Source organism: Helianthus annuus, chromosome 14, assembly GCF_002127325.2.
Source record: "Helianthus annuus cultivar XRQ/B chromosome 14, HanXRQr2.0-SUNRISE, whole genome shotgun sequence".
NCBI classification, from domain to species: domain Eukaryota; kingdom Viridiplantae; phylum Streptophyta; class Magnoliopsida; order Asterales; family Asteraceae; genus Helianthus; species Helianthus annuus.
In genome coordinates, this window is record NC_035446.2 from 3,775,429 (window position 1) to 3,798,383 (window position 22,955).

The following is a 22,955-nucleotide window of genomic DNA, read 5'->3' on the forward strand; positions in this document are numbered from 1 at the left end:
CTTGTAAACACTTTGTACTTGTAAACTTTGTTCAAGTAATACATAACCATCTTTGTGTAGTATTGGACTACAAAATCATACTTGTGATCCTCACAAACAAAGACTTCCGCTGCTATACATAACCAAACCCATCCAAAAGGCTGAACTTAGAAGTATTCTAAGTGCCGCACGAGAGTTCAAGAATAACTCCGTGACAAGTGGTATCAGAGCCGCGTCGGTTCATCGGGATGGCGAACAAGAAAAGCAAGAAGGGAGCAACAAACAAGAAAATCGTCTCTAGTAAAGAAGAGACACACAATCACAACCAGAATCAACAAGAAGTTGGAAGCGTGTCTATGGATTTGGCCGGATCCTTAGACAAAATGAAGACTAATGTCGAAGATTCGGTCACACAACTTGGAATTCTTGTCAATCGTTCCTTGGAAAAGCTAGACACTTTGGGAACATTGCGAGACGAGTTAAGAGGACTCAAAGAAGACTTCAAAACCGCTATCGACGTCATACGCCTCGAGATGCAAGTCATGATCCATGAGGAAATCGCAAGGCTGCGGAGTGAGGTAGACGCCAAGATCCAAAACTTTCACAAAAACTTTGCTGAGTTAGAAGAAAAATTGATCGACACCAACAAGGCACAACCAGAAGCATGTCCGGGGTCCATGCAAGTGAGTCATCTTAATACTTTAAACACACAAGAAACTCCCAAAACACGGGAAAAACATAACATCAAAAAGCTCCCGAACAAGGGAAAGAAAACATCGATAACCACAAAACTAGAAAAGAAGTCGGAAGAAGGACTTCAACTCGTCAACATGGTGGTAAACGGGAGACCCGTTAAGGCACTAGTTGACACAGGAGCAAGCCATAACTTCGTCTCAATGGATGAAGCAATAAGACTCGGTGTTCGAGTCACAAAACAAGACGCAATGATAAAGACCACGAATGGACCCGTCCAACCAATACTTGGGATGGCATACGGCGTCAAAGTCACAATCGGCAAATGGAAAGGTAAGATCGACCTTTCCGTGTTGCCAATGAAAGACCATAACTTTGTGCTTGGCCATGACTTCTTCGAAAAAGAACAGGCCTTCCCTATTCCGTGGGCAAACAAGTTTTGCATCATAGACGGAAACCAAGTTCACACTATGAAGACAGAGACGGACACTAGACATCAAGGTATGGCAATTTCTACAATACAAATGGAGGTTGGTTCCAGGAGAAGATCAACCACACAACAAGTCATAACCCAAAATCGCAACGAGGACGTTGCGAACTTAGGTGGGGGAGGATGTCACGCCCCGCAAAAATTCAGCTCAAAATTTCAGCATTTCGGAAGTTTCCGGAACACTAAGGAAGCATCTAGGACCACCCGGATGACTCCGGAACAACCCAGACAACACTGGAACGTTTCGGCACCCTTAGAAGGTCCTAGATCAGTCTACAAAGTGATCGGAACAGTCTAGAATGGGCTACATAATACTGCCATAAAAATCAGCCAAAGAACATTCTAGAATCCCAACAAATATCATGATATTTATGTAGGAAATATCTAGGTATTAAGGCTAGATATTTGTAAAGGAATGATCTAGATTTGGAACTATCTAGATCATGTCCAAGTAGTATAAATAGGAGTGTTAGACATCATTTGCACCAACCCCACATTACCCCTCATAACTCATTCATAACTCAACTTCTTGTAAACACTTTGTACTTGTAAACTTTGTTCAAGTAATACATAACCATCTTTGTGTAGTATTGGACTACAAAATCATACTTGTGATCCTCACAAACAAAGACTTCCGCTGCTATACATAACCAAACCCATCCAAAAGGCTGAACTTAGAAGTATTCTAAGTGCCGCACGAGAGTTCAAGAATAACTCCGTGACATTAATCATACTTAAATATTGTCAATCATGGTGAGTTTGGTTGAAACTTTCCATAAATAAAGTATGCAATTGGAACTTACGAGAATATAAATAAAAAATATAAAAATTATCTATTAATTTTTTCAATAGTTATAACTTAAATATATATCATCGTTATACAAGCACATTTTATAATTATTTTAATTTTAATTTAATCTTCCTCCCAAAATCTAAATAGTTGCCCAAAATTTTAGATTTCCCTCTGAGATTCAGAATGGATATTCGTCTCTCCCATTACCCACCCCAATCGCTATCCTTTCGCTGAACTGCTAGATCGTCTCCTCTTACGATTCCCACTACTACGCCCCTAATGAATCGCAACTGAGTGACCGACGAACCACAATTGCACCACCAGAAGATCTGTCATCGTCGCTTATACCTCGTCACTCAACTCCTCTTCGCTTCACTTCAACCCCGGAAGGTATATTGGTTTCTCTTCGACCAGTTTTGCTTCAATCACAATTAGGGTTTTAATTAAAACATTGAATTTTGAATTTTTTTTGGGTCATATGTGTGTTGGAGGGGATATCTTATGTTAGGAGGATTTCTAATATCTTGTACAGAAGAAACACTTGTAATACAACTTAAGGTATATCACTCATCACTGAGTTACATCCTAATTTTGTATTATGGGTGCATTCTGGTATAGATTTGTTGTTTGAATTTTGTAACTGAGTCATGTGTGTGATTAATGATCGGTTTGGGGACTTGGGTTTGATTTAAATTTTGTTAACTAGGGTTTTGTGGCAAATCCAGAGAATCTCTCTGATGGTACATTGATTTGATGATTTGGTAGTGTATCATTTATAGTAAGAACATGGTAAGTTCTTGTAACATTTCATTTGTTTTGACTTTAGCGATCCCGTTTTTTACTTCCATTCAGAAAATGTTTTATATCTGCCACTATTATAAGGATTACGCGTAAAAAAGAGCCTTGATTCTTTACATTGATGGGCCTCCAAAATAGTTGATCTGCCACTGTTTGGAGTGCACTCTTGTTCGAGATGAATCGGATTTCTTGTTCAACAGATAGTAGACCTGTAACATGCCTGTTGGACTACTTATGGAAACATTTAGGACTGCAACCTCACTACTAAACTAACTTATTTATAATCTTTAGACTTTCAGGATGGATGATGGGATTGAGACAACACTTCTTCGAAATGAAGAAAAAGAGGAAGGGACCTAAAACAAAGGATATGGTCCGAATCAAAAAAGACTTGGAGGGTTGCATTGCCAGGAATCATAGCAAGGGTTTCTTCATTCGGAACTGTTGTTGTCACCCAGTCATTTATTGGCCATGTCAGTGACTTAGATCTCGCTGGCTACGCACTTGTTCAAACACTTAGCATCCGATTTATCACTGGAATACTTGTAAGTTCACCACACTCTTTCGCCTGTATTATTAATAATAAAGTCAACATATTTGGATTGAGTTTAAAAAGTTAACTCATACCGGTAACATATATTGGTAAATTAATGTCTACCTAGTCTTTGTATACTTATTCGTAATAACTGTAATAACTGACTGTTTTTATCAACAGTTGAGAATGTCAAGTGCAACCGAAACCCTTTGCGGGCAGTCATTTGGAGCCGGCCAAGACCACATGATGGGTAACGATCATGGATTGTTGACTTCATTACCTTGATCATTTTTCTCCCAATCTTGATCTTTGGTACCCAAATTTTCAAACTCGTGGGTGAGGAAGAATCAATAGCAAACAGTGGTGGATACATATCACTATGGTCCATCCCTCAAGCCTATACCTATGTTTTTAGCCTGATTATACAAATGTATCTGCAAGCACAGTTAAAAAACATGATTGTTGCATGGCTTTCGGTTTTTCAGTTTGCCATCCATATACTCTTGTCACTGCTTTTCGTGTATAAGTTGAATTTGGGGGTCTCGGGTGCAATGCTTGCACTCATTGATATACAGAGACGTATTAGTTCGTTCAACGATTAACCAAAACTGGTAAGAAATTGCTTGATAGAACAACGTACCCTCGAGATACAGCCGCACCACTCGAAGATTCGTTGGGCAACACCTACTCTCTTCCACGATACAGATTCACCACGTAGAATTAAGAAGGATCCCAGATCACCTTCTAACCTGCCACCAGTTAGAATAGCAAGGAAATAGAAAAACTCACAGAGAGTTTTCTTAGTTTTGTAACTCCAAAAAACTGCCTTCTCATTTCATTATCGATCATTACATAAGCAGTGAAATCAGAAACTGACTAACCACCCACTAAGCATACATTTAGGGAAATGCAAAAACTACGTTGAAAAGTCAAATAAATTAAAATAAAGCAGAAAATAAAATGGCAGAAATAAACTAACGAACTTCATAACTCGCATGCATGATGGGCTTGTGATTAGGAGTGGGCCGGCTTACGTTTTGGGTTGGGCTTGAACGGCACATACCCAGGTCAGGTTGACCTGATCTTGGACTGTCGCTGTGGCCTCCCCGGGTTCAGTTGAAGTCTCAAGTTCATGTCCATCATCCTCCCCTTCGTCGGAAAAGTTTGCCCTCAAACTTGGCAAAGGATCATCAGGGTCGAAGTAGGGCTGCAGGTCAGCAACGTTAAAGGTGGCCGAGACGCCATACGTACCCGGCAAATCAACTTTGTAGGCATTGTCATTGACCTTGGTGAGAATGCGAAACGGACCCTCTGATCGGGGGCTGAGCTTTGAACGACGCTTCGAGGGAAAACGCTCTTTGCGAAGGTGCACCCAGACAAGGTCCCCGGGCTGGAATAAAATGTGTTTTCGACCCTTGTCGCGACGATATTTAAGCAACTCGTTGTTCTTGGAAATTTTGTCACGAACCTGTTGATGTAATTGTTTGATATCAGCAGCCATAGTTGAAGCTTCTGGACTGAACTTAGCAGTAGTATCTAGGACAGCAAGGTCCAGAGGGGTATGCGGGTTCCGGCCATACACCACCATGAAAGGGCTCAGCCCGGTCGTCTTACTTGGAGCACGATTATACGCGAATTCAGCCTGAGGTAAGAGATCTTCCCACTGTTTCAGGTTGTTGGTGATGAGGGAACGGAGTAGTGAACCAAGGGTGCGGTTGGTGGCCTCCGTCTGGCCGTCCGTTTGTGGGTGGCAAGTGGTACTGAATTTGAGAGCAGTACCGAGTTTGCGCCATAAAGTGATCCAAAAATGACTCAGGAACTTCACATCTCGATCACTAATCATAGTCTTGGGTATCCCGTGAAGGCGCACGATGTCTCGAAAATACAATGTTGCAATCTGTACAGCATCATACGTGGTATGGCAAGCAACAAAATGGGCCATTTTGGAGAAACGATCCACCACCACCATGACAGAATCTTTATGACGTTGTGTTCGTGGCAATCCGGTAATAAAATCTAGGCTTACATCCTCCCATGGAGAGACTGGGACGGGCAACGGGAGGTATAAACCATGGGGGTGAACATGGCTCTTGGCTTGGTGACACGGTAGGCATCGGTGGATCATGTGGGTCACGTCCCGATTTAACTTTGGCCAGAAAAAATGTGTTTGAAGCATGGCAGTGGTCTTGTCAATTCCCAAATGTCCAGCTAACCCTCCCTCATGAACTTCTTTAATCAGAGTTAAACGGATGCTGTGTCGAGGGATGCAAAGGGCCTGTTTCTTGAAGAGAAACCCCTGGACAAGGTGATAATCAGCCATGGCATGGCGCTGGCAAGCCCGAAATGTGACACAAAAATCTGGGTCAGTCGGATAAAGCTCTTTAATGAGTTCAAGCCCAAGAACTCGTGGATGTAGTGAAGTAAGCATCGAATATTTTCGTGACAGAGCATCGGCACCTTTGTTAAGTTTTCCGGACTTGTGCTTGATGGTAAAATTGAAAGCTTGTAGGAATTCAACCCATTTAGCATGTCGGGAATGTAGTTTGTGCTGCCCCTGGATGTACTTGAGCGCTTCATGATCTGAATGAAGGATAAATTCCTTGGAAATGAGGTAGTGCTGCCAATGTTGGAGTGCCCGTACTATCGCGTAAAACTCCTTATCATATGTTGAGTATCGCTTTTTGGCATCATTCAGTTTTTCGCTGAAATAGGCTACCGGTCGTCCCAATTGAGATAAAACAGCCCCTATGCCGACGCCAGATGCGTCGCATTCGACCTCGAAGACCTCAGTGAAACATGGGAGGGCAAGTACCGGTGTAGAGGAAAGCAGCCTCTTAAGTTCATCGAAAGCCGATTGGGCTTGGGGAGTCCACGCAAAGTGTTTAGACTTAGTGACCTCAATCATCGGGGTCACAATAGAACTGAAGTTTTTAACAAACCGCCTGTAGAACGACGCGAGCCCATGGAAACTACGTACCTGTTGGATCGTTTGCGGGGTAGGCCAATCTTTTATGGCCTGAACTTTAGTCTCATCAACTTGAATACCGTGGGCTGAAACAACATAGCCAAGGAACGTGACTTGAGCAACAAAAAACTCACACTTACTCAAATTGCCATACAGTTTTTCCCTGTGCAACACTTCAAACAACTGTTGTAGGTGATCCCGGTGCTCATCGGCTGTTCGGCTATAGACGAGGATATCATCGAAATACACGACAATGAACCGCCCCAAAAAAGGTTGCATAACCTGATTCATCAGACGCATAAAAGTGCTAGGAGCATTTGACAAACCGAACGGCATGACCAACCATTCGTATAGCCCATCCTTAGTCTTAAATGCGGTTTTCCATTCATCACCATCTTGTATCCGGATTTGGTGATATCCACTGCGAAGGTCGACTTTAGAGAATACAGTAGCACCATGGAGTTCGTCCAGCAAATCGTCCAAGCGGGGTATTGGAAAACGGTATTTAATGGTTATCTTGTTGATGGACCGACTATCCATACACATGCGCCATTCACCATTCTTTTTTGGGACGAGGATAGTCGGTACTGCACATGGACTAAGCGATTCGCGGATTAACCCTTTCTGCAACAAAGTATCAACCTGCTTCCTAATTTCTTCCGTCTCTTGGGGATTGGCTCGGTAAGCGGGTTTGTTTGGCAACACGGCCCCAGGTATGAAATCAATTCGGTGCTGGACGTTACGCATGGGGGGTAGGCCATGGGGTATTTCTTCGGGGAAGACCTGTCTGTAAGCTTGTAACAATGGCTGGAGCAGTGGGTGTTGTGGTATAGGTATAGGCTCAACCTCTTCATCAAATCCCATCAAGATGAATTCTCGAAAAGGTTGAAGTTCAAAGTGGTCAGCTTTGAGCAAGGTGGTTAACGGTGGTGGTTTGGGGGATTGGTGTAGGGGAGTGAGGGGAGTGAGTGTGATTTTTCGGCCATTGTATAGGAAGGAATAGGTATTTTTAAAACCATCATGAGTCACCCGGCGATCGAACTGCCAAGGTCGGCCCAAGAGAACGTGGCACGCGTCCATCGGAAGTACATCACACCACACCTCATCCGTATACGACTTGCCAATACTTAAAGAAACGAGCACTTGTTGGGTTACCTGTACTCCTTTACCGTGGTTGAGCCATTGAATATTGTATGGAGTAGAGTGGGGTCGTGGTTTCAAATTCAGTTTTTCCACCAATGTTTGGGAAGCCACATTGGTACAACTCCCACCGTCAATTATCACCGTACACACCCGCTGATTGATAGTACACCTGGTATGAAAAATGGATTCTCGCTGAAGAGCTTCTTCCCCCGCAGGAACAACGTTTAGGGCTCGTCGGATTACCAGGCTCTTGCCTTCATCTGGACCCACTAGTTCTTCGGTAGGCTCGGTTTGATCAACTGATTCAGATTGATCGGTGGCAAACTCATACCCCTGGGCAGATTCGAAGTCGGCTAGAGTAATAACTCGTTTATTGGTGCATTCAGAGGCCATATGACCTAATCCCTGACATCGGAAGCATCGGCGAGGTGCTCTAGGTGGGTTGTCGGTGGTCGGCGTCGTGTTGGAGGAGCTTTTAGGGTTTAAAAAACCGGTTGGTTTAGTAGTGGTGTTGGATTTTGGGTTGATGGTGGGATTGGGCTTGAAAATGGGCCGGTTGGACTCTTGCTTGCCCTTCACTCTTTGTTGCAGGTCCACCTTGTGGGCTAACACAGTCAATTCAGCCAACGTTTCATAGGAGTGGAGTTCTACCACATTAGCAACCCTGGGTTCCAGTCCGCCCAGATAGCGAACCAGTGTTTGAGGGTCGTCTTCTGGTATGTCACATTTCATGAGTAGGAATTCGAATTCCCGTGAGTAATCTTCAACCGTACCTGTCCCCTGTTTCAATGATTGTAATTGCAAAAGACCGGCTTGGATATAATGCGAGGGTAGAAATTTCTGCTTCAATTTATCCTTCATCTTCGCCCACGATCGGATCTTCTCCTTCCCACGTCGTTCCCGTTTTAAACAGACATTGGACCACCAAGTTGAAGCATATTTACGGAGTTTCAGCGCAACGATCTTCACCTTCTGGTCCTCTTCGATTTGTTTGTAGTCAAATACCCGTTCAACAGTCTGGATCCAATCAACAAACTCGTCAGGATCCAACTTCCCTTCATATTCTGGTATATCCACCTTAATATCGTTGGGATGCCATCCCGCTTGATCACGGTTACCACCCGTTTTGGATCCACTCGTACCCCCAGAATTACCCTCATCGTCTGATCGTCGTTGCTGGGATACAATTAATTCTTGGATTTGATCCTGCATCGCTTTCATCTGTTGCTCTCTTTCTTGTCGATCATCCGCAAGGGCTTCAGCAATCAATTTCTTCAATTCAGTAACACTTCGAGTATCCATAGCTCTGATACCAAATGATATACAGAGACGTATTAGTTCGTTCAACGATTAACCAAAACTGGTAAGAAATTGCTTGATAGAACAACGTACCCTCGAGATACAGCCGCACCACTCGAAGATTCGTTGGGCAACACCTACTCTCTTCCACGATACAGATTCACCACGTAGAATTAAGAAGGATCCCAGATCACCTTCTAACCTGCCACCAGTTAGAATAGCAAGGAAATAGAAAAACTCACAGAGAGTTTTCTTAGTTTTGTAACTCCAAAAAACTGCCTTCTCATTTCATTATCGATCATTACATAAGCAGTGAAATCAGAAACTGACTAACCACCCACTAAGCATACATTTAGGGAAATGCAAAAACTACGTTGAAAAGTCAAATAAATTAAAATAAAGCAGAAAATAAAATGGCAGAAATAAACTAACGAACTTCATAACTCGCATGCATGATGGGCTTGTGATTAGGAGTGGGCCGGCTTACGTTTTGGGCTGGGCTTGAACGGCACATACCCAGGTCAGGTTGACCTGATCTTGGACTGTCGCTGTGGCCTCCCCGGGTTCAGTTGAAGTCTCAAGTTCATGTCCATCACTCATGATATCATCATGGTCTCTTGTTATTGGGGAATTCATATATATTTTTAGAGGATGGTGTCCAAATTCTTGGAAAGGGTTCACATTTGCTGCCTTTAAGGATCTGATGCCTCTTGTGAAGCTCTCAGTATCCTCTGGCGTGATGCTCTGGTAATTTTTGTTTTGTGATAGCCATTATTTGACTTCAAAAGGAGAATGTAGTCTAACCATCATTATGTGTAGCTTGGAGCTATGGTACAATGTTGTTCTGGTTTTACTTGCTGGATACATGGCAAACGCAGAGGTCGCTATATCTGCCTTCTCCATTTGGTATCAACACATGCTCTTATTTTTCTCCTTACGGATCATGTTGGAAGACCTTCAACTCATTTTTTACGATTCTTTTACAGCCTGAACATTAGCGTGTGGGAGTTTATGAAAATCCTTGGTTTCCTAGGTGCCGCATGGTAAGTTATCAAAAGTTAACTTGAAAAAAATGATGCCAGTTGACACCAAAATATATAAGCCAAAATCAATATTTTGTTGCTAATACTTGTAATGCAAACATACATAGAAAATATGAATTAATTTTTTATATTTGTCTGACTGTGCTATACTTGTAATGCAAACATACAAGAGAAGTCGAACATGAGAACGAGTATGTTTTTAACTGATTCAGTTGCCTTGGTTGACTGGTTGTTTTTTACTTTGAAAATGATATGTTTTTAACTGATTGTCTATAGCTGCTATGTGAGTTTATTAAAGTTACTATCTGATGATTTTTTTTTTTAAATTAAAGGCCACTGGAGCTGTTTTCAAGTCAACACTAGAAACATTCCATATAAAAACTGAGCAGGTTTGTCTTCTTTCCATTTGATGTTATGAGATCAAATTCTAAAAGAACGAGTATTACTGAGGGAAGAAATGGGTTATGTTTATTTGACTGTTGCTAATTGTTGATTTCTTGGATATAGCGTCGTAGCACAACCGAAGTCAAATCAATGGATGCATTTTTCCGAATCAGGTTCTCATATTAGACCAATAATTCAATATAACGGTTAAGTTATATTAATTACTTTAAATGATAGGCTAATGCTAATGTATTTAAACTTTGTAAGGAAAAGGGGTGGGGTGATGAGTCAGAATGGGTCGTTTAAAAAAAGTGGTCAATTTTGTCCAGGTTAGAACGGGTTCGGGTCAGTTTTTTAATTTCACAATTTTTTTTTTAAATTTTGGAGTATACATATAATACACTTTTACCTTAAATGGCTGGATGGTTTCAAAAAAATGCCAGATTGAGTGATTATGTATGAACACGTAGCAAACAAAGAATTTCAATAGTTAGATGGAGCTAGACAATAATTACATGAATGTCTTGCCTATTAAACCGAAAATTAGTTAACAAACCTGAGTTACCTGATCGAACTAGACAACAAGGAGATTCAAGGCTGTTAATGGTCATCAAAGAGTTCCATATCATTGAGAGCCTAGTATATATATGTTGTCATTAGTTTTTATCTTTGCTTAGTGATCATTACATATAATTTTTATTTGTTCTTCACACCAGCACCAACATCTTTTTTGCAGTTCTAATGGCAAACAAATGCAAGCAAAATCAAAGTGTACAAAGTGAAGTCACCAATTATGGGAAAATATGCTATTTATACTTCAACAGAACAAAAAGGAGACCAGAATACCAGATCTGGGATTAAAAAGGATTGCAAATTCATTCTAGACAATTTATTTATGACTAGTATTTTCTATTTAGAGTTTTCTATTAGCAAAGTCGTTTATATTAATGTGTATCCAGAAGCGTTGTTCACCTGTTAAGGAAATATGCATGTCTCAAAAAAGTATGCACACAGCCGACCCAAAAATTTTTGCTAGAATTCGCGAAGAAGTGAAGAGATGGTAATACGCCTTTATTTTGCTCGTGGTTTGTGTTTTTTACTGTTCAAGATGCTGATTCTTTTATTGATATATGTTACCATTAATAATGCAGAGAAATGATGACTCAGACAAGGAATTACCTAGTTAAAACAAGATGTTTGAAGGTGCACCTACAAGGACCAAGGGGTGGGCATACGATAGCACTGCGATTTGTAAGTTCTTTTTAGTTTTTGGTTTTGAGAATTTTGTATGAAGTATCTTGTATGGGTTGACTTTTAAAAGTCAGTTGGTTGTTATTGTTTTACGTTGTTTTCAACAAGCAACTTGTATTGATGGTTTATTGGATGATGTTTTTTTTTTAAATCTTTTCTTATTTTCTTTATTAGGAACAATTGAAGAACTTCAAACCTCCAGGAGATGGAAGTGCTTTGGTTATGGAAGTGCTTTGGTTGATCATTTTACAGACGGCTACCTTTGATTTCTGGTGGATGTGTTCCTAAAATAACGATGAAGAAATGGATGGTGGCGTGGAATCATACATAATTTCGGGTGGGTTTATGGAATCATTCAACGCGAGTCTTGAAGTTGAAAGAACGCAACAATGCGAAAAGAAATTGAAAGGGCCATCACATGAAAAAAAAACCTAAGCTAGAAGCTATGTAGAAAGATTATGACAACCAACAAGCTAACTTTGAAGTTACGATGCGAAGTATTATGGAAAAGCTACCTAATGGAGTATTATAGGATCTTAGAGATGATTAGGAGGTTTTGGTTACTTTTTATCATTGTACTTCACAACTTTATTATGATTACATTGTTCTTTTGATTTTGGACACATGTTATATTACAATATAAGATTATCTTATATAATTATGTTATTATTATGTTGGTGTTTTTAAAATACTAGTGCATACTAATAGACATTTTAGTATTTCAAATAATAATGCTATAGAGTTGCATTTGACTTTAAAAAGGTTGTATTTGAGTTTAAGATAGGTTGCATTTTAGTGTAGCAAAGGTTGCATATGAGGTAATAAAGGTTGCACTTGAGTATTAGAAAAGTTGCATCTAAAATTAAAAAAAGTTGTATTAGCATGTAAAAAGGTTGCATCACAAAAAGGTTGCATTTGAATAGTAAATACAACTCTTTAAAAAAAAGTTGCATTATCGAATAAAAAGGTTGCATTAGGTCTAATGCAACTTCACCTAATGCAGCCCTTGATAAAAGGTTGCATTAGGCCTAAGGCAACCTTTTTAAGGCCTAATGCAACACTTTCTTAGAGTTGCATTAGCTTTATTTTCTTACAATGAGTTGAAATTTCATATCAATTTTATTATGACAAGAAGAAATTTGATGTTGAAAAGACTTTCAACGGAAATGTGAAACACATTTTTGGCAAAATGGTCAATGGTAAGGCCAAAGGTGTTAAAGAATTTTACGCTGCCAAAAGAGGGGTTCACAAGTCCGTTAAAAGTAAAGATGAAGAAGATGTTGTTACACCCAAGGAAGGCCAGGCTTGGGTGGATATATTTTTCAAAGAGTGAAAAGCAGGACTTGCCGGAGATCCAAAGTTGGTAATTGCGGATCATGAATCGGCATCATTCTTTATCATGTTTGTATAATGTGTTTTTGAAAAGCAGGACTTGCCGGAACTCCCAGATTTGTAAGCGTAGAGTAGGAATCGGCACCTTGAGAATTCAACCAACAGATGGTAATTGGTTGAAAGACAGGTTTGAGTTGTATGTTTGTGATTGATACAAGTGGTTCAGAATTTGAATCAGATTGATCTTACAAGTGGTTAAATCAAGGTCATTAAATTGAACTTGAGTTAACTATCATTCATTATAAAGTAGTAAGAAACAAAGTGATGATCTTGCCCCAATTTTACAAGTGGTAAAATCAACCAAACTTATTTTCTGGAAAAACCATTCTGATTAAAACAAACTTGGGTGTTTTGAAATCATTATGGGAGAATAGTTTGTTGTGAGGGGGAGTTCTGATTGTTTATGCCTAACGCATGGATAATTGAAGCAATTCGATATCAGTTGTCATGTTCTGTATAGTTTGTTTTCAATTTTTTAGATCTATTTGAATTTTAGGGGGAGTAAGAAATTTTAGAAAATCCAAAAACATCAGAATTTGAAAAAGCCAAAAACATGATAAAACTGTAAAATGAGTTTTTGTTGCATAGAAGAGGAAATGATAGTACATCAGTGGACTATCACAACATGCTAAAGATATGGAATGTTTAAAAGTGATAAACAATCTTACTGCGGATGTGTTGGTAGATTTTTACACACATAGTAAGTTGAAACGAGATATAAACCTAAATTCAAACTTGCTTAATTCGTGGTAACTATTCTTGGATATATGGGTAACCCCCGAAATCTTGTTTGAAAGATTCCTCTTTCTGAGATACTAGGTCTTTATGCTCAGTGATATCTGGGGTATTATCCCGGGACTTCTGCTGTATGGAAATACTGACCTAGTCCCCGGATAATGCTTTCCGCAAATGCTTGAAACATAGCATCGCCCTCAGCAAGCTGGTAAAACAATAAAATTGATAGTCACTGCTGTTGTAATAAAAGATCCTCTAAAGGGGACCCACCAAAAGTCGAAGCCGTCATCTCTCTGCGTATACGGAAGTATCGACCTGAGCTCTCACGGCCCTCGCAACTTAACCCCTTTACAGATATCATCTGTGGTATACTCACCTGTAAGACTGAACATTGGGATCTGGATACGGGAGTATATTCAAGTGGAGTGATACTCAATTTGTAGGATCGGATTCTGACCCGAACGAGTCAATCAGAGGAGTTTGATCAGATACAGGTATGGAAAACAAGTACCTGACGTAGAAACAGCTAGATATCTCTTTAATTCTCTTTTCTCATTAATTTGACACCTTTTACAATCGATTCTCACACCGGCAGCACCTCGGTATGGAATTTTGAAAAATTACAAATGTGGACCTCTCATATGGTATATATAGGGGATGTGGACCTCTTATACGGACGTGACGAATAAGAGGGCCAGGAATGTCCGTAAAATAGGTCCAGGAATTTGTGAGGTGGACCTCTTATTCGGCATGTCCGAATAAGCGGTCCCAGACTCTAAAACGCCTAAATTCTCCAGTTTTCTCGTAAACTCGCCCTAATCTATACAATACAATGAAAGACTCGATCTAAGACGAAATCAACAGATGTAGTGCACCAACAGACTCCCCCTCAGATGTTGATGGAGTCGACTATCGAGTCAGAACAATGCTATGTCTTCACATCTTCAGTCTTGATCAGCCTCTGGGCTTTCCTTTCTCTCTGTCTTCAGACTCCCCTTCTCGATTTACTGGCATTCCTTTGTTCTTCAGTAACATCTTCAGGATCGTTGTCTGCTTTTTCATCAACTTCTCATCTTATCCTGCACATTCTCTACCCAAAACATAAGTTTTACAGTTTTAGAATAAAGATGTATGCACTACAATAAACTCTTCTTCAAATCAAACTGAAACTTTATCAGTAACTATCTTGATGAACCCCTTGAAAGGTTAAATTGTGAAAACTTTTAATTCCACACACACACTCCCCCTCAAATATTGCTCATCATGTTTAGCACTCGGAATTTTGAAAATCTGCTTTTCAATACCAGTTGTCGAAAATCTTTTTGAATTTTCAAAAAATTTATGCTAAAACACACTGAAAATCTTTTTGGATTTTGGAATAAAGAAATATGTAATGCAGTAAAGAAATATTTACAAACGATATTTTTGTGAGTTCGTGTAAGAGGATCATATCAGATTATGAGACATGTCACCAACACCGTTAAGCTTGATTCCATTTTCAGTTCAAAACAATTTACCTAGATTATCAGTATATTGGTCAACATAAATTCTCACACAAAGTTCAATTGATCTGAGATACGATATTAATGTCTTAAAGAACTTAAACTTATCCGTGTGTCCCACTACTTGTATATACTCCCGTATCCAGATCCCAATATTCAGTCTTACAGGTGAGTATACCACAGCTGATATCTGTTCAGGGGTTAAATGCGAGGGCCGTGAGAGCTCAGGTCGATACTTCCGTATACGCAGAGAGATGACGGCTTCGACTTTTGGTGTGTCCCCTTTAGAGGATCTTTTGATTTCAACAGCAGCAACTATCAATTTTATTGTTTCATCGGCTTGCTGAGGGCGACGCTTATGTTTCAAAACGTTTGCGGAAAGCATTATCCGGGGACTAGGTCAGAACTTCCATTCAGCAGAAGTCCCGGGATAATACCCCAGATATCACTGAGTATAAAGACCTAGTATCTCAGAAAAAAGGACCTTTCAAACGAGATTTCAGGGGTTGCCTATATATTCAAGCAGTTTTGTTAACCCACAGAATAAGCAAGTTTGAAATTTATGTTTATATCTCGTCACAATCTACTAAATGTGTAACAATTTTGTGAAGAATCTACTGACACATCTAGAATAAAATTGTTTATCACATTTTAACGTTTCAAATCTTTAGCATGTTGTGACAGCCCACTGATGTACTATCATTTCCTCTTTTCACAACGAAACTCATTTTTGAATTTTATCATGTTTTTGGCCTTTTCAAATTTTCTAATGTTTTTGGATTTTCTGAAATTTCCCTACTCCCCCTAAAATGCAAACACATTTCAAAGGAAATTTGAAAACTTCTAGACTCTTGACTCACTTGAAACAAGAAAACAACACATACTGTACAAAAACATGACAACCAATATCAAATTGCATCAAATCGCCATTCACTCGGCATAAACAATCTGAACTCCCCCTATCACAAACCATTTTCTCATTTAGATTTCAAAACACTTAAGTTTGTTTTAATCAAAATGATTTTCCAGAAAATGAGTTTGTTTTTACCACTTGTAAGTTTACCACTTGGTTAAGTACGGGGATATGGTTCATCATTTTGTCATTTTTATCAAAGTAGTAAATCAAGTACAACTTAATGTCCTTGATTCACTGTTTGCAAACAGGCAATCTTTACCACTTGTAAAAATAACCAAACAAATACCACATGTAGATATGTCACCTCTACACAAACCATTTTACCAATCAAAATGCCGATTCCTGCTTCACACTTACCAACCTGGAAGCTCCGGCGTAGTCATACAACCTGTAAAGTTATAAAAATTTTAAGAATTTTTCATACAAACTAAAAATATATGAATGATGCCGATTCCTGATCCACGATTACAAACTTGGGATCTCCGGCGTATCAGGTTTTTACTCAAAGAAAATGTCCACCCAAGCCTGACCAGCCTTGGGTAATTTCAATTCGGATTTAGTTGGGGTGTAAGTTGCTGTCTTTTTAGCATAGAAGTCTTTTACCCCTTTCACCTTCCTATCAATCATTTTTCCAAACATTTTCTTTACATTCCCATTAAAAGCTTTCTCAACATCAAAATTGTCCTTTTCAGAATAATCCTGATTTGAGACTTTTGTCTTTCCAACTTTTTTTTTTAAAATTCTCAGTCTTCAATGGTGGAAAGTTCTCGTCATCCATTGAAGGAACTGAGTTTGCATCATGTCACACCCCAACCGATGGCGGAATCATCGGGGCGCGGCACTAGGCGAATCAGATTGCTCAAGAGAATCCATAACAACTATATTGCGATAATATTTATTACATTTGTCATCCCATACTAACAAACAATACAATCACGTAAGTTATCACAGATTTCTTGTCCTCTCGAACAATTCAATTCCGACAACCTAGATTTTAGATGAGTTTCTAGACTTCCTAGCTTGATTTGATGTAAACTTCGGCTAAACCTGCAACATACGTTAAAATATTGTCAATACAAAAGTATTGGCGAGTATACAGGTTTGATATGTAATAATATGATAGATTAAAAGTGCTGCGAATTTCCATATGCATAAACGTAATACACGACATATATACTCACAAAACTGATACTACCAGCTAAGTCCTCGATGCTTGACTCTGGCATAACTAGACCCCGTCGGGTGGAATAGTACTATACTAGTTGTTGGTGGGACGTCACGAGTATAAGTCCTAGCATACATGCAACTAGCATCACGTATATCTATGCAAACAGTTATTCGCAAGTGATAAATTGTCAAATTGAATCATTCGATTGATAAGTTCGTTTTTTTTATGGAACGCATGTTACACCCAAAATTCGATAAAAGGGGTCAAGTATACTCACAGTGCGTATTCGGTTGGATTGACGTAACGGTGCCCGAGAATGTCCTGATTTTAGACAATTTACGTAAGTATTGAATTACGCGTTAAACGGTATCGATTTGCGTGAAATTGGGCGAAAATCGGACGAAAAAAATGAAATTGGGCTGGCCCAGTCGAACGGGCCACTCGATCGAGTGGGCCTGGTCGATCGGATGGGCCTGGTCGATCGGACAGGCCTGTTCGAGCGAATGGGCCAGTTCGATCGATTGGGCCACTCGATCGATTGGCCTGTTCGATCGAATGGGCCACTCGATCGAATTGGGCCACTCGATCGACTGGTCCAGTCGATCGATTGGGCTGTTCGATCGATTGGGCCACTCGATTGGCCATCCTGTCCAGCTGTTCTTGATGATTTTCGAGCGTTTTTCGGTGTTTTTGGCCGAGACGTTATAGTGACGTGTTTAACAACTGAAATCCCATCAATTCCGGCCTGTTTTAACTGCCGGGAATCACCCCGTTCGTCAGAACCGGTCGTTCTTGTCGGTTTTTCCGTGTTTAACCAGAAATTGATTATTGTATTGCTAGAAATCAGATCCTAGACCAACACGACACTAAGAAATAAGTAGAAGATCGGTCTAAGTTCTGGTTTTACCATTTTTATGTATAGATTTGATGTAAAGACCTTGATTTTTTCTTAGGAAATGCCTGAGATCTGAGTTGTTCTTGGTGATATGAGGTCAACACTTGAAGTCCATAAGAACTTTGTGATGAAATCTATCAGAACATCTCAATTCCACGGCCTCTTGCTTAGAAAACATTGATTTGGATGAGATTCACGAAGAATCGTATGGAAATCATTCGGATCTGAGTTGTTCTTCATGGGATGACATCACCTTTGAAGAACTCCATGGTGACATCACCCTAGAACACTCCAAATCCGTTGATTTCATGGTTAAAAGTTGAGATTTGAAGGGTAGAAGGATGAAGGATTGCATATAGATCAAGGAAGTACAAGATTCGGGTTAAAAACTTACAAGAATCGAGAGAAATCGAGAGATTTAGGGTCCGTAATGTCTTGGTCGAGTAGCAGCAGCAACAACAAGTGTTTGAGGGTGAATGAGGGGTATTTATAGGCAAGAGAGGTGAGAAAAGAGGAGGTAAGGTGGGCCGGATCGGTTGGCCCAACCGATCGGTTGACCTGTCCGATCGGACGGCCCAGCCGATCGGCCGGTCCGTTCGATCAGATGGGCCCAGCCGGTTTGGCTGCCTATCCGATCGGCCGGCCCAGCCGATCGACTGGTCCATTCGATCGGGCGGCCCAGCCGATTGGCTGGCCCATCCGATCGACTGGCCCAGCCGTTTGGCTGGCCCGTCCGTACGGAAGCCTTCGATCCTCGTTTTTGGTGCGATTTCGACTGTTTGGGCCGTATTTTCATATATTTATATAATTATTTAATTATTTAATTATAATTAATCACAAAAAGGGGCCGTATATATGTATCTATGTATCCAATGTTCGGTGCGATGATCGATTTACGCGTGCCTTCGAGTGCGTTCTTCGATGTGATGTGCCACAAGGATTATCGGGGTACTACTTGCTCGTATTGCCGTCATCGTCACGATGGCTAGAGACATGGTACTCACCCGGTAGTCCTTGTTAGCGTTGCTTGCTTACGTTTTGACACTTCACGGTTATCGAGGAGGGTAGATTAAGTCCCCACTCAACATCATCGTGAGTGTTATAGTTTATGAAAATAGATTTGATAGAATATGCGTAATTATTCGATTATACTTCGATTTAGCAATATATCTGATATAGTTTCATTATGATCTGAATCTCTGGTGCTAGGCGTAACGAGTGTATCGAGTAGTAACAACGCACAAAGGTGCGGGTTGTTACAGTATCCCCTCCTTTAGGAAATTTCGTCCCGAAATTAATCCAATAGTAGGGTCGGACGAGTTGATGCGATTGACAGTAGAGATTAATAGTGTCTAGATAGCGAGCGATCGATTAAGATTCGACGAGTGAAAGCGACGAGAAGATACGTTCCGAATAGTCAAAAGCGATGACAAACACAAAAGTGATCCCACAAGGTTTTAAACTTACCGATAATCGATTAATCCTTGAAGTTATTTAGGAAAATCCCCTCATGACGCGGAGCTAACTGTATTGATGTTCACACCAGCGCTATGGGGAGGGTTTTTGTAAATTTGAAAAGAGACTTTGAGTTATACATTTTAAAAGAATTCGGCGGCAAAATAAGTTTTAAGAAGACTTTCCTACAACGTAGGTTCGAGCTGAACTCGATTGTCGAACCATCGTTTTCGGGAAAATTTCTTTTTGTTATTGCAAAAGTTTGTAAGGAAAACTGGACTTGTGAACTTCCATTGGGCACGGAGCCAAACTGATTCAGTGTTTTCTCCATGTTGTAAGGAAATTTCACTTGTCCAACGGTTTTAATAAAATTTTTATAAAAATTGGTTTTTCTTTGTTAATATGGAAAAATAATTTTCGTCGGGCCCCACGTGGCACTTTCTCACGAAAGTTTGTTAATATGATTAAATGTTGGTGCACTACATCTGTTGATTCCGTCTAGGTGTCTAGGATCAAGTTTTATATCATATTGTATAGCATAGGGCTCGAAATACGAGAAAACGGAAGTCTATATAGGTGTTAGGGTATTGGATCGCTTATATGGTCATAGAAAGTGTGGATCGCTTTTAAGGCATATCATGGGTTGCTTATGAGGACAATGCTGGACCGCTCATGTGTCACATGACCACATGAGCGGCCCTAGACTCCTATAAATAGCCCATGAGCGATTCAGTAGGTAGAGGTCTTGTTTTCCACGCCGAAGCTCTGCCGGTGTGACGATCGAGCTGTAAACTGTTACAAATCAATACAAAAGAGATTTAGAAGGAAGAACGTGCTATTTCTACTTGTGTTTCTTATAATTCCGCATCTGAATCACAAGAGCAAACCTCTGACCGACTCGTTTGGGTCAGCAATCGATCCTACAAGTGGTATCATAGCCACGGAGGAGGTTTTCTGCAGAATATAGCCGGTTTTAAGTGTTGTTTCTCACTTCTACACCTTCTTTTCTCATTTAAAGGAGATTTCACGGTAAAAAATCGTTCAAATTTTCACATACTGTTCATTACTGTACCGAGACAAACCCTTGGGAGTTTTAGAACAAAATTCAACTGATAAACAGATTAAAACTTGTTCGAAAAATGGACCGCTTGTATGACATCATGTTGAACCGCTCCTAGATCACTGGTTTGAACCGCTCATTAGTTCAAAATTGCCTGAACCGCTCAAAAGTTAACTGTTTGAACCGCTCGAATAGACACTTTTGAACCGCTCGAGTGAACCTTTTTAGACCGCTCGAAAGATCAATTGTGAAGCACTCAAAATTTAACTTTCTGAACCGCTCATTCAGACAAGTTCTTGAACCGCTCCAAATTAATTTGTGAACCGCTTAAACAACTAAGATTGAATCGCTTGAACTTCATTTATTGGACCGCTCCAAAGAACATCTAGTGGATCGCTCATCTGATCATTTTTCTGAACCGCTTTTCTGTCTGATATTTTTGAACTACGTGCAACATGAATTCAGAATTTTTCAACGCTTTTGCCACATCGACTACTCCAGCTGCAATTGCTCAAGCAATGAATTTGGAAAATAAAACAGGGACAACTCAAAAACCCCCGAGATTGATGAGCATCGAGGAATATTATGGATGGAAAGATAGGTTTGAAAATTGGGTTCAAGCCAATCATCTTAGATCTTGGGAATGCATACTGAAGAAATACACATTGCCTCGAACCGAGCTGCAAGTCATCAAAGAAATTTCTGAGTTTACTGATCAAGAACGGGCAATGTATAAAGCTGCGAAAATGATGATTAGTTTGTTGCAACAAGCCATTAAAGAAGACATATTCATTCTTCTGCAACACGACAAGACTGCTAAATCAATTTGGGATGCTTTGAAAGTTAAGTTCGAGGGTAGTGAAAATATGATTAAAAGCAAAAAAGCTCTATTGAAGAAAGAGTTTGATCTGTTTAGTAGTCTGCCGGGCGAGGATACCAAGAAGCTAATTGAGAGATACTGTCACTTGGTATGATCATTGTCGATGTTGGGAGTTGAGAAAAATCGTGAAGAATGGGTTGAGAAGCTAGCGGATGCGTTACCTCAGAAAGAGTGGGGAACGTATTTAATGATCTTGAAGAATACTGGTGTGTATGATGGGTTGACTATTTCGCAGTTCATTGAGAAAATAGAAAGTCAAGATCTTGAACAGCAAAAGATAGCGAGAATGAACAGTTCTAGTGGTCAACAGGACGTGAAGATGTATTACAAAGGCAGTATACCAGCAATTGAGTCTGAAAGAAGTCCGAAAATTCAAACAGCTTTCAGTGCTGGTGATTCATCTGAGAAAACTGATCAAGACTTAAACAAGAGCAGCAACGGGTTTTCATCGTTTCCGAGTGTGAATCCGAAAGAGACAAACACTACATTTCAGTCTCAGAGTACAAAAACTGGAAACGGATATGTGATTCAGTGCAACATAGCTCTTAATCTTCTGGATGGTCAAAGTTTTTCCGAAGACACTGCGAAAGATCATATGGCACTTCTAGGCTCTGTTCTGTTATCCTATGAAGGTCTAGTTGCTGGAAGAATCGGAAATCCTATGCTTACTAAAGAGGATTACGATCAGATAGATGCCGAGGAAATGGAACTTATGGATATCAAATGGTGTCTTGCAAGTGTTCTTCGTAGAGCTGAGAAATTCAAAACTATTACTGGGAGAAATGACTTTCTTGATGCACACGTATCTACTTTAGGTTTTGATAAATCTAAAGTTAAATGTTTTCGTTGCAGGGAGAAAGGTCACTTCAAACGGGAATGCAAAGGAAGAGAAGCTAGTGGGACTCAGAATCCATTCGGGAAAGACGATTACTACCGCAAAGCTATCTATCAGCAAGTTGGTCAATCCCAGGAACCTCAAACAGCTCACGGAAGAAAGATTGAAGATCCGAAAAGAGCTTGTATGGTAGATTTCAGCTGGAGTAATTATATATCATCTGAAGATACTGCAGCACGCATTATTGAACAAGATGATGAGAAACTACCAGATGGTTTCAGTTGGGATATGTTTGTGGATGAAAAGGGAGGTTTTAAAGCTTTTATTGCAAAGATTGTCCGAGAGCCAAACTTGTTTGCTACTTGGATGAGATCAATTGGTGAGAATGTGAGAAGTGATGAAGAAAAATCTGAGTCATCTGATGAGAATTCAGATATTTCTGATAAACTTTCAGAAAATTCTGGAAATGTTTCTGATAGTTCTGTTGATAGCGTACAAGATGATACTGTGCAAAAACAGGATGTTGTATTTGACAAAACACCGTCCGATTCTGGTGTTTCTGATGATGATTCTGAAAAATCGGTACAGTTTGATCAATCACCTGATCAAAGCAGCAGTGATGATGAGGAAGAGAAATATCTAAATATTGCAAAATCTCATATGTCTCCTGATAGTTTTCATTTTTACTTTGCAGATAAAATGGAGAATCTGGAGGAGAAACGAGCTGAAAAAGAACAACAATTT

General features: G+C 40.0%; 1 protein-coding gene and 1 pseudogene across 2 annotated transcripts; both read left to right on the forward strand.

Annotated features, from left to right (window-relative positions):
* Positions 1-3,053: 3,053 nt before the first annotated feature.
* LOC110906336 lies at positions 3,054-3,905 on the forward strand (annotated as a pseudogene).
* A 5,044-nt stretch (positions 3,906-8,949) lies between these two features.
* Positions 8,950-12,045, forward strand: LOC110907965 (protein DETOXIFICATION 24-like). 2 transcript variants are annotated; one of them, XR_002574068.2, is made up of 8 exons: positions 8,950-9,442; positions 9,515-9,601; positions 9,682-9,738; positions 10,071-10,127; positions 10,246-10,295; positions 10,859-11,182; positions 11,274-11,373; positions 11,548-12,045. XR_002574068.2 is itself a non-coding variant. In XM_035982900.1 (4 exons), the coding sequence occupies exons 1-4, from the start codon at positions 9,294-9,296 to the stop codon at positions 10,099-10,101; spliced, it is 324 nt and encodes a 107-aa protein (XP_035838793.1). In that variant the 5' UTR covers positions 8,950-9,293; the 3' UTR covers positions 10,102-10,937. The 2 variants fall into 2 exon arrangements, 1 of the variants encoding a protein (XP_035838793.1); XM_035982900.1 differs by lacking the exons at positions 11,274-11,373; positions 11,548-12,045 and having other exon boundaries at positions 10,071-10,937.
* Positions 12,046-22,955: the final 10,910 nt, after the last annotated feature.